This window comes from Myotis lucifugus, unplaced genomic scaffold (assembly GCF_000147115.1).
Source record: "Myotis lucifugus unplaced genomic scaffold, Myoluc2.0 scaffold_406, whole genome shotgun sequence".
NCBI classification, from domain to species: domain Eukaryota; kingdom Metazoa; phylum Chordata; class Mammalia; order Chiroptera; family Vespertilionidae; genus Myotis; species Myotis lucifugus.
Window position 1 is genome coordinate 320,296 of NW_005871454.1, and position 12,551 is coordinate 332,846.

The 12,551-nt window shown below is 45.3% G+C and overlaps 1 protein-coding gene and 1 pseudogene across 2 annotated transcripts; one reads left to right on the forward strand and one right to left on the reverse strand.

Moving 5' to 3' along the window:
- Nucleotides 1-5,345: 5,345 nt before the first annotated feature.
- On the reverse strand, nt 5,346-6,188 carry LOC102436101 (annotated as a pseudogene).
- A 320-nt stretch (nt 6,189-6,508) lies between these two features.
- On the forward strand, nt 6,509-9,204 carry LOC102436406 (mast cell protease 4-like). Of its 2 annotated transcripts, none has more exons than XM_014467632.2 (5): nt 6,509-6,629; nt 7,241-7,391; nt 7,826-7,961; nt 8,186-8,440; nt 8,886-9,204. In XM_014467632.2, the coding sequence occupies exons 1-5, from the start codon at nt 6,554-6,556 to the stop codon at nt 9,027-9,029; spliced, it is 762 nt and encodes a 253-aa protein (XP_014323118.1). In that variant the 5' UTR covers nt 6,509-6,553; the 3' UTR covers nt 9,030-9,204. The 2 variants fall into 2 exon arrangements, with proteins under 2 accessions (XP_014323118.1, XP_023599429.1); XM_023743661.1 differs by having other exon boundaries at nt 6,539-6,629; nt 7,190-7,391.
- The last annotated feature ends 3,347 nt before the right edge of the window (nt 9,205-12,551 follow it).

Consider the following 12,551-nt stretch of genomic DNA (forward strand, 5'->3'; position numbering starts at 1 on the left):
GGGGTGGTTTTCTCCCAGACTAAGATGTTAGCAGGGGTCATTATTCCTATGCTGAAATTTCCCCAATCACAGAACTGACTGGCAGACATCTCTGAGTTTCCATAAGCTTGGCTCACAATGTTCACTCCACCCTGGTGATATCCTAAGACCCCACCCCATCCAACTTACAGCCCCACCAAAGCTCTTTGCAGTGGTTTTTCCATATGAATAGCCTATCCTGGCTCAGGCTTCAGACTTTCCTAAAAGCTCTTAAATAAGCAGCAGCTGTCATCAGCATGCCCCATACCTATCAATAAGAGGCCCAAGACCTGGCACTAGCACCAGCCTGCCTTGCTTCACAGCTTGGCCTCTCCTGGGCACTTCCAAGCCCAATACAAGTAGCATCACCTACAGATCACTCGGTTGCTCCTGCCAGGTCATTCCAGTCACTTTGCACTTCTTAGGAGGCTCCAGAGCCAGTGCACCCAGTGGAGTTTCAGATCATACCAGATTACAACTCTACACATCCACAAGTGTCACACTAAGGGTCAGACTCAGTGAGCACCAAAGCCCCACTGAAACAAGTCCTGCTCCATCAGAGTATCTCCTGTACAGCAGCTCTTCCACTGTAGTCACAGATGGTCCTCACAGCCAATTGGCCTGGAGGTCAATTCCTCCCAGTGATACCAACAGCAATCAAGGCTCAACTATAACAAGACTGTGCACACAGCCCACTCAGGAGCACACCTAGAGTGGCCCGCTTGGAAAGGCTGGGAAGGCTGAGCCACTGGGCCCTACAGGACACCTACTACACAAAGCCACTCTACCAATTCCAGGAGACAGAGCAATAGTAGCAAACACAGGGAAGCAGTCAAAATGTGGAGACAAAAAATTGTGTCACAAATGAAAGACCAGAAGAAATCTCCAGAAAAAAAGGCTAAATGAAATGGAAGCAAACACACTATTAGATACAGAGTTCAAAACAATGTTTATAAGGTTGCTCAAGGATCTTAATGAGAGCTTCAAGGGACTTAGTGAGACTTTCAAGGATCTTAGTGAGAATTTCAAAGACATGAAAAAGGACCACTCAGAAATTAAGCATACACTAACTGAAATAAAGAATAATTTACAGGGATTCAACAGTAGAGTAGAGAATTCTGAGAATCAAATCAACAATGTGTAATATGAGGAAGGAAAAAAAACACCCAATCAGAATAGCAAAAAGAAAAAGGAATCCAAAAATATGAAGATAGTGTAAGGATCCTTGGAAACAACCTCAAGCATACCAACACTCGCATTATGGAGGTACCATAACATGAAGAGAGATAGCAATATATTAAAAATCTACTTGAAGAAATAATGACAGAAAACTTTCCTTACCTGGTGGAAAAAATAGATTTACATGTCCAATAAGCACAGAGTCCCAAGCAAGAGGAACCCAGAGGCCCACACCAAGACACATCATAATTAAAATGCCAAGGGTTAAAGCGAAAGAGAGAATCTTAAAAGAAGCAAGAGAAAAGCAGTGTTACCTACAAGGGAATGCCCATATGATTGTCAGCTGATTTCTCAACAGAAACTTTTCAGGTCAGAAGGGAGTAGCAAAAAATATTCAAAGTGATGAATAGCAAGGACCAAGTGATGAAAGCAAGTAACCAAGATTACTCTACCCAGCAGAGCTCTCATTTAGAACTAAAGTTCAAATAAAGAGCTTCACAGACAAGAAAAAGGCTAAAGGAGTTCATCACCACCAAACCATATTACATGAAATGTTGAAGGGTATTCTTTAAGAAGAAGGAGAAGAATAAAAATAAGAAGAAGAAGGAGGACGAGGAGGAGGAGAAGGAGGGGGAGGAAGAGAAAAGGGAGGGGGAGGAGGGAAGGGGATCAAAAACAATAAAATGGCAATAAATACATATCTATTAACAATTGAATATAAAAATAAACAAACAAGGAATCTAATGAACAAAATAAATTGATAAATAAAATAGAACCAGAGGCATGGAAACATGGAACAGACTAACCAATCTCAGAGGGAAGAAGAGAGGGGGGATGGGAAGAGATTCACCAAAGATCTTATATGCATATATGCATTATGTATGGACACAGACAATAGGGTGATAAAGTCCTGAGGTGGGGCAGGAACCAGGTGGAGGGAGGCAATGGAGATCAGGAGAAGGGGACATATGTAATATGCTCAACATTAAAGACTTTTTTATTTTATTTTTTAATTAAATCTTTATTGTTCAGATTATTACAGTTGTTCCTCTTTTTTCCCCCCATAGCTCCCCTCCACCCGGTTCTCCTACCACCCTCCGCCCTCACCCCCCCACCACCACTGTCCTCATCCATAGGTGCACCATTTTCGTCCAGTGGAGGAGAGGTGAGTGTGGTTATAAAATGGGATCCTTGTAATAATAGAACTGTTCTATAACTTGATTATTGTGGTGAGTAGATGAACCCACATGTGATAAAATTACATAAACTAAATATTACATGTGCACGCACACACAAACTCTTGCATATACACTATGAGGTAGATCCAGACCAAAAACTAGATAACTCCATAAGCCCCTCCTCTGACTGGTGGTGCACAGAGGCCTTGTGGGTCTTCAGAAATTAATATCAATCAGAGCCAGTGCACAGTAACTGAACAAAAAGACACGGTTATTTCTCAGATTTTTTTTTTCTCTAATTCAGTCACTCTGGGAGATGGCCACAGGTAGCTTTGGGAAGTCATGAAGGATATGTACCTCACACCTAGTTCTGATATTCATTGGTTGTGAAATCTTCTCATGTGACTCATATTCTCTGAGCCTCCATTCCTCATCAGTAAAATGGAAACAACAGTACTTCTCAGAGTCGATGTGAGGGTGAGATAAAACACATACCTGTATTATGCTATAGTTTGTAATATTTCATTGATTATAAGGTGCACAATATTTCACATTTTAACCTCTTTACAAGAATAAATCCTGTAATCAATGGCATGTTCCTATCTAATTGAGAACACTTTTCTTCTTTCTTGGTGCACAGCTATACTAATAAAAGGGTAATATGCTAATTAGACTGGGTCAACCAGACATCTTCAGGATGTCCGACTTCCTTCCGGACAAAGCCACAGTGGCGGGAGCCAAGGCAGAGGCAGCTAGGGGCGATCAGATCTGCAGGGGAGCAAGCAGTTAGGGGCAATCTGGCTGGTGGGGGAGAGCAAGCAGTTAGGGGCGAGAGCAGGCTGGCGTGAGGGAGCAAGCAGTTAGGCAGTGATCAGTCTGGCAGGGGAGGGCAGTTAGGGGTGATCAGGCAGGCAGGCAGAGGGGTTGGGGCAATCAGGCAGGCATGCAGAGGGGTTAGGGGTGATCAGGCAGGCAGTCAGAGGGGTTAGGGGAGATCAGGCAGGCAGGCAGAGGAGTTAGGGGCAATCAGTCAGGCAGGCAGGTGAGCGGTTAGGAGCCACAGGTCCCGGATTTTGAGAGGGATGTCCGACTTCTGGTTTAGGCCCGATCCCCCAAGGGGTCCCAGATTGGAGAGGGTGTAGGCCGGGCTGAGTAACCCCCCCCTCCCATGCATGAATTTCATGCACCGGGCCTCTAGTAAAATAATAAGAGCTCAGAGTAACATCTCAAGTAATGACAAGTGCAGCCCTAGCCGGTTTGGCTCAGTGGTTAGAGTATCAGCTTGAGTGCTGAAGAGTCCTGAATTCAATTCTGGTCAAGGGTACATACTTCAGTTGCAGGCTCAATCCCCGGCACCAGTCAGGCCACATGTGGGAAGCAACCAATCAATTCTCTCTGTCGCTCCCCCTCCCTTCCATTCTCTCTAAAAACCAATGGAAAAAATATCCTCAGGTGAGGATTAACAAAAATAAAATAATAATGACAAGTGCAGATATCATTTCATTATCAAACAAAACGTGACTCTCAGTGCACCAGTGGGAAACCTCAACACCCCCTAGAGAACACAAGTGTTCTCCTTTACACATTCCATTCCTTTCTCCATTCATTGCACTAACCCTTCATTCCACAGCCCTTATTAATCAGTTTAGTGGAATGAAAAAGTATGAGTTTTAGAATCTAACATATTACATTTTCAGTCTTAACTGCTATGTGACATTCTGAGCATCAGTTGAGTACTCCATAACTGTGTATAATAATACTTACCCAAAAGGATGTTCAAAAGATTAAATGAGATGATACATGTAAAGCTCTATCAGTGCCAAACATATTGTGGGTATTCAAGATCTAATCTTCTGCTGATTATTTGCCTTGAAGGAAGGGCTGATCTTCTAGATGGGGAAGTAGGGCAAATTCTGGCCCTCAGGCCAAATCCACCCACTTCTTGTTTTTGTAAATAAATTTTTCTTGTAATACAGTCACACCCACTGGTTTACATCTTTTTTTTTTTATAGGCCCAGTCAATGCCATTTATTATACATGTTGAACAGCCTCTGAGACCCAACGGCTCCCATATGAGGGGTTTTTATCCTGGGTGTTTGTGTTTTTTTTTATTTGAGGGGGGGCGGGGGGGTTGGCATCAAACAGTTTCTTCCAAGAGCCTGCTCACAAGAAAGACAAAAACAGAGTAATCCTCAATAAAATAAAACAAACAGGAATAGCTGAAGAGTCTACATATGAAAAACAAAGGTTAAAAAACTCAACAGACAAAAACCACCCTAAACACTCATCCCATTTAATTTCCTGTTACATGCACTGAGGAAACCAAGAACATCAGGCCCCAAGGCAATAATGTTCTGAGGTTCTAGTTTAGGCTCCTTCTATGTGACAGATTCATGCACACACATCGCACATACTACTGACCCAGGCAGAAGTACACATGCATGCACAGGTGGCCAAAGAACCACGATGGGGAATGAGGAAAATGGGGAGTGGTGGCTGGTCAAGGATATAACATCAACTGGAAACTAGGGACCCTGAGAAACTTTCCGCTGCAGCAAGAGTCAAAATTAAAACAAAGGCAGAACACATGCCCTAGCCAGTTTGGTTCAGCGGATAGAATGTCGGCCTGCAGACTGAAGGGTCCCGGGTTCAATTCCAGTCAAGGGCACATGCCCCAGGGTTGTGGGGGCGTGCAGGAGGCAGCCGATCAATGATTCTCATCATTGATGTTTCTATCTCTCTCTCCCTCTCCCTTCCTCTCTGAAATCAATAAACATCTTTTTTTTTTTAAGGCAGAATACAGGATAAATGTAGGATGGTCAGAGAAGACTGGATAGATGAAGAGAGAAAGATGCAGGGGAAGTATTGGGAAAGCAGCCTCAGAAGAGGTTTTTCTTTATTGGGAATGCAGATGGGCAGAGGTCCTGTTACTTGAGTGATACACTGAGGCTAAAGGAATATGCTGCAGCATTACCGCCGCCTCCTGTGCTCTCTCTCAAGGTGGAGGGAAACTGCAAACACTCTATTGCCACTCAAGGACTTTCTCAAGTACTCCCCCCAAAAAATGACCCCGCCCACATTCAAAGTTAAGCCCAGCAAAGGGCCAAAGTAACTCTTCTTGGTGGAACCAAAGCCAGAGAAGCCCATCACAGCTGTCATCACATCATCCTCCTCAAATGTCAAGTCCTCCGCAGCCCTCCTTTTCTGCTCTGTCCATTTCTCTTTCTTGTAGGCTTTGGCCTTTTCCTCTTCTTCTCTAAGCTCCTTCCTCCTTTCCTCAAAATCATAATCCTTTTGTTTCTCTTCCATCTTCTTCTTGTTGACTTCAAAACATTTTTTCACCTAATCCAAGGTGGAAAGTTCCACACCCCTCGACATGCCCAGGTTTCACTGATGTTTCTTTCCATTAATGTGGTCCAGGAAGTTGATGGAGTCCTTCACAACACAGTCACAGACATTGCAGTAATATCCTCCCATCTCAGATTGCGGGGTGGTCTTGGTAATGACAATTATCTTCCCAAGCTCGGATTCCAGGTCCACCTTGTAGTCCCTATGCTGGAGAAACTCCCGCTTGACTGGCTGCACCAGGTTTTCCATCCTTCTTTTCTCTCTCTTCTGTGAGCCTCTTCTCAGCAAGCTTCTCATATTCATCTTTGCCCCACTTGTGGCAGAAGTCCAAGTTTTTGGCCCACTGCTCGACACCATCTTCCCACTTGTTTACATCTTGTGTATGTCTGCTTTTGTGCTATGATGGCAGAGCTGAATAGCTGAGACAGAGACAGTATGACTCACAAAGCTGAAAATATTTACCATCTTGCTATTTACAGGAAAAGTTTGCTGATCCCTGTTCTAGATTCCTACAACATCTAAAACACGCACCCCCTCCAATTTGTGATACTATTATGCCTCTAGAGAGCTGCGTTAGATGAGAGAGGTGCGTTCCTCACCCTAGAAGCCAGGACTCTGGGGCTCTGACCACAGCTTCTACACCAGCCGAGCGGAGAGGAGACCTATGAGAATCTCTAATTAAGAAGATAAGCCAGGCCAGAGTGAACGACAAAAATGTGGTTTCCAGCCCCCCCCCCCCCCCCCCAACACACACACACACACACACACCCTTCTATTACTGGGGTTATAAAAGCCGGGACAAGAGTGGGGAGTGACAAAAGAACCTTGCCATGGGCAGCATCACTGGGAAAATGCAGGGCCTACTCCTTTGGTTGATCTTTTTCTTGCCTCCTGAAGCTGGAGCTGGGGAGTCTGGGATATAACTCCCTGTCCTCTGGGTCCCTAACTTCTATTCCAAATTTACTGGCCTGAGTCAAAGAAGACCTTAAATGAGAATGCAAGATCCCATTGCAAGTGTTCCAGGGGAAATCTCTACCTGGAAGAGTCATATTCTTTCCCAGCAGTTAGTAACAGTTTCCTGGGGGCAGCGGGGGGGGGGGGGCGGGGGGGGGGCGGGGGGCAGGGGAAGGAGGGGGATCTTGGGTGGAGATAGAATCAGAAAACTGGCTTGAGAAGTAGTTCTTAAGCTGCTCTCCTCAAAATATCCATAATTCTGATTCCTGGTCCTTTGCTCCTCTGTCTTTGCTCTCATGTAGAAAAGGTCAGGATCAGGACATGAAGACATGTTTAAATGACAACTCAGAATCAAGATTAGCCATTGTGTTCTGAAAAGTGGGATTGGCAGGGTGGATTGGGATAAGGAAAGCCAATAAAAAGGATACATGAAGGGGCTGAGTTACATTACAGGTAAGGGTGAGGCTGGGGTGGGGGGTTGCCTCAACTTTCAACTCATTTTCCTTACCTAGTGCTCTGTCTGAAGTGCTCTGTGTTTGAGGACCTGGGATTTTCTGTTTCAGGGGAGATTATCAGTGGCATTGAGTCCAAGCCACACTCCCGTCCCTACATGGCCTATCTGAATGTCACCATCCACCAGAGATATGGTAACTGTGGTGGATTTCTCATAAGTGAAGAATTTGTGGTGACAGCTGCTCATTGTAGTAAAGGAAGGTAAGAAAACTTTGATTTGTTCTCTTTTCATGTGAGGAGTTGTAGGAACCAAAGTTAACACAACTTTCAAGTGGCCTCAGGAGAGATTTTTGTGCCTCACTAATCTCAAGATGGTCAGTGATGTATATTGGGAGGAACTGGGCCATTGTGATTGATTAGTCATCTCCATCCCCAGGGCTTTACTAATGGGAAACCCAGATCAAGACAGGTCAATACTGCCCCTCTCATCCTGGTGCCAGAGAGCTCTCTCAGTCTTCCAGGGCCTGGTCCTTCCTAAAACAGCTGTGGCCATGGGAGGAACATCTTTCCTCAGTAAGAACTGAGTTCCTCAGTTGGGCCTACACTGATGAAGAGGGCCTGTTGTCACTCTGCTCAAAATGGGCCCTTCTCAGGAGACCAGCACCTTTTCCTGACCCTCTCTCCCCTCTCAACAGAATAATTACTGTCATTCTCGGAGCTCATGACATAAAACAAGAAGAATCCACATGGCAGAAGCTAGAAGTCAAAGAACAATTTGTTCATCCAAAATACGACTATTCAACTGAAGTCAATGACATCATGTTACTGAAGGTGCCATTCTCTTTTTTGGACTTCTCAATTTCCCCTTCTTAACCCTTCTCCTGACTTGTACCTTTCTCATTCTCTTCCAAGCCACTACCTCAGATACAACCCCCAATCCATGTCATCATCACCCCATTCGGGAAAAACTCTAGGCCCTGCCCCGGGAGCCTCTACCACACCACACCATCCACATTCCCTGTGACTGACAACCACCTACTCTTCCTCCCTCACAGCTACAAACGAAGGCCAAACTGAACCATGCCGTGGGGACAGTCCCCCTGCCCACCAAGTCTACCTTCATTCAACCTGGAAAAGTATGCCGAGCAACTGGCTGGGGGCAAACAGGAGTGGAAAATCCAGGGTCAGATACTCTGAGAGAGGTGAAGTTGAGACTCATGAAGGCCGAGGCCTGCAACCACTTTATGTTTTACAATCATAACCTGCAAATCTGTGTGGGCAACCCCAAGGAGACAAGATCAGTATTTAAGGTACCACAAAGTTACACTTCCTCCTCACACTCAGTTCCTGGGAGACAGGGTCCTGCTGAGAGGGGGTGGGTCAGGAAGTCTGCTGGTTCAGTTACTGGTGTCTGCATTCATGGGTTTCTAGAACTATGGGAACTAAAACCCTCCTTCTGGGTTCCATCCTTCCATACTCAAGCCTGCCTCTAATCTTCCCATCTACACATACAGGGCTCCAGGAGAGAAAAAATAAGAAGATGTTGGGGAGGGGCAGGATCTATGTTCTATGCTAGAGAGAGAAAGAAGACATTTAAATTATGACTCCTCACTTATGACTTCATGGGGAGTCAAGATTCCTGGCCTGGCTCTGGGGTATCTTGGGGCCAGCCTGGGTGCTGATAGAACCAGGATGAAGTAATAGGAGGGAGAGAAGAATGATCCCTGCTCATGATCTGCTTTTTTTAACCCACAGGGTGACTCTGGGGGCCCCCTTCTGTGTGCTGGGGTGGCCCAGGGTATTGTGTCATATGGACGTCCAGATGCAAAGCCTCCTGCTGTCTTCACTCGAATCTCCCCATATGTGTCCTGGATTAATAAAATCTTAAAGTCCAAGTAGCCACAGAAACCTGGCCAGCCGCAGGAAAAATCCCAAAGCCAGAGTTCTCCCTGGGTAGCCCCCAGGTTCCACAGGAGCCTGGACATAGCGAAAGACCAGGGAGGTTCCGAGAGGTACCCAAAACCCCTGCTGATTGTATCCCCAGCAAAATTCAATAAAGATGCAGCCTCCGGCACATGTGTGTGAGACTGTTTCTTCCCCCGAGCTCCCCCAGAGATGGACTGCTCCACAGAGAGGAGTTCAGAGCCTCCTCCTAGTTTGAATGAAGAATTTTGCTGGGCTCCTTTCTTGTTAGATTAATAACCAAACCTACCAATTTCCATGTACATTGTGTGGTGCTATGGATTATTAAAGAAAATATTTTAATCTGCATAATACCATTTAATATCCAGAGTAATATTGGCACTGAGTGACCTTCTTTCTCCTCTGTCCCCTCTTCCTCTTCCTCTTCCTGCTTCCCTTCTCCTCTCACTTCTCTTCTTCCCTTAAACCCATGTCTCGGCCACTGCACTATAGGACACAGATGAGCCATAGCAAATTCTCCATGACTATTTCTGAAGATGGGCCACGGCCTGGGCTTATGTCCTTACACTCACCTCTGCCTCATGATCGTCGCCTCAATAGTGTGTCTACAGCCACAAAAGCATCTGCCAAGGGGGGAAAAAAAGAAAATTTCCCAAGCATGAGAGCTCAGGATAGTGGGGTGAGGGAGAGATGACCCTTGGAAGTCCTCAGGATGTGTCTGTCTACTGCAATAGTCACAATGGGCTTTATAGGGGTCAAGGCCATTCTAGCCCAGGAGAGGGATCCCCAAGAGCATCAGAGTGAGCCTCATCCCTGAATTACATCACAGCCACCCAAATTCAACTGCCATCTTCCTTCAGATATGAGATGGTATCTCCAGGTCTTCCAGAAAAAGAATACCTGAGTTAGGCAAAGTCCTCCAAAATTTCCTTCCCAAATGGCCTTGAGTGCTCTGAATCCCATACCCACCAACATCTGAGCTGGATGAGTTCACTCACAGCTATAAACACCAAATACAAGAGGAACAGGGCATGACCTCCAGCTACCTCTCAGGAGCCTGCACTTAAAGGACCTCTTACAGGCCCTTGATCCCTAAGAGGCCTAAGATAGGCCTGGCCCCATGCAAGAAAGAGCTGCTACTGTTGGTCCCAGATCAGAAACCCGAGAGCTCCTCTACTTTCCCCACTGCCTGCCAGCCCACAGATCTGAGCTTCCAGCTTTACCAATGACCAATACGTGTAAAATAAAAAAGAATAATATGTACAACTTAGATTATAGACTCTGACTCTATGCAAAAAACAAGCTTATGTACAACAACAAAACTTGGAAGATCTCAAAAATAAGAGAACATACGCTGAAATGATAATATAAAGATGTTTTTTCTTTTTATCCTAACTCATATTTTACATTTGTATAATTAAATATGAATTTTTAAATGTGAGATACAAGAGGCAGAGACACTATGTGTAATACTAGTATTTGCTTAGGAGATCAAAGCACATACTGAGTTGCAGCTAAAACCCCATCCACTCTTGACCCCCAGACCCTAAGGACAGCACATCCACAAGGCAGCCCTTGTTCCCTCAAAACTGGACAATGGAGATGGGAGGAGAGTAATCAGCCTGTCCTTCCAGCCCCAAGAAGTAGCAGGGCCAATGGAGACTGCAGGGAGCTTGACTGAGCCCACAGGCTATATTGGACTCCAACAGATTGGCAGGCACTGACTCCAGTACAGCCACCGCAGAAGAACAAATGAGCATCACATGGTCCCGTGACATGGAAAAAGCAGTTGGTGGCTGTCATCCAGAGAAGATAAGCACATCAACATCACCACAGTGTTAGTTCTGCCATGCAGAGGATACGCCCACAGAGTGTGTCTGCCTGACCGACATCAAGATTGATAAAGTCTCAGCATCACAGGGTCAGCAGGAGAAACTGTCCAGATAAGAGGGCTTTGCCCAAACTCATGGGAAGAGGGCCTCAGGACAGCTGAGGGTGGCACACAAGGAAATAAATGCTAAACAGCCAGTTCCCATGGTCAGGGTTGTTGGGGCCCAGGTCCAAAAATCCAACAAGAAAATATTTCCTTCTCCCACCCCACCCCAATGCCAGGCCCTCCCCTCGGAACCTAGGGACTGTTCTCCTGTACCCACAGTTTCCCTGGCAACTATTACCCTCACATAGTCATACAGTGTGCAGTGGCTTGGCATGTGTATTTACTGAAGGAGTTTTTATGGATTGTATTGTGTCCCTCAAAAAAACATATTGAAGTCCTAACTCCCAGTGCCGCAGAATGTGACCTTATTTAGAAAGAGTCTTTGAAGAATTAATTGAGATGATGAAGAATTAATTGAGATGAGGTCAAACTGGAGTCCGGTGGGCCCTTAATCCAGTATGGCTGATGTCCTGATAAGAAGAGAAGAAAGACACACACAGGGAGAAGGCCATGTGATGACAGAGGCAGAGATTGAGTGCTGCATCTACAAACCAAGGACCACCACAGACTTCCAGCTGTCACCGGAAGCTAAAGGAGAGGCATGGGACATATTTTTCCTCACAGCTCCCAGGAAAAAAACAACTCTGCCAACACCTTGATCTCAAACTTCCAGTCTCCAAACTGAGAAAGAATAAATTTCTGTTGTTTTAAGCCACCTAGTTTGTGTTACTTATTTTCTCCCTCTATCTTTCTTCCAAATACAGTTAAACAAAAGCACTACTGAAAACTCCCCAAATGACACCTGGAGGGTTGGCCCTAGCCTGTACTGTTGAAACACCATACTTCCTATCTCATTAGTCTCACATAACTGGCCCCTTCATTCTCCCCCCGCAACCTTACCAAAATCATACCTGCAGCTGGGCAGCATTTTCCATTCAATAAACAAAGGAATCCTCTTGCAACCAAGGATGTAGGATAGGGAGAAAAGACTAGACAGATGAGACACCTTTATAAGGCCTCCACATAGAAAGTAACCCCAGTAGAAGATTATTGGGCTATTCTAGAGCTAATAGAAGAAAAGTCACACCCAATCCAAGAACTATACCCTGACAGGAAGCAGGAATGGAGACTGTGAGGAGCAGGGCTGAGCCTACAAGCACTGACTTCCCATTGGCAGAAACCACACATTAAACATGCATCTTATGAACCTCTGAAATGTAAATAATAGTTGTTTTCTCTCCTGTAGCCCACCTGGCAAAGATCATCATGGATATTATATTAATTCTGAGGTACACAAGATGATGACCCAACACTGGGCCGAACTGACCGATGTTGAGAGCAATAAGGGGAATGGTAGCATCACAGAGCCTACAGGAGAAACTTTACTTAGCCAAACTAATGAGAGGGAGCATTCTAGGACTTTCCCTCCTCAAATACTAGCCTATTGTCGGAATGGTAAATGGAAACTAGAAATAGGGGGCTCCCAGTCAAGATGGCATAATAGGTAAATGCTGTATTCGCTTCCTCCCATGACCACATCAAAATTACATCTAAACTACATA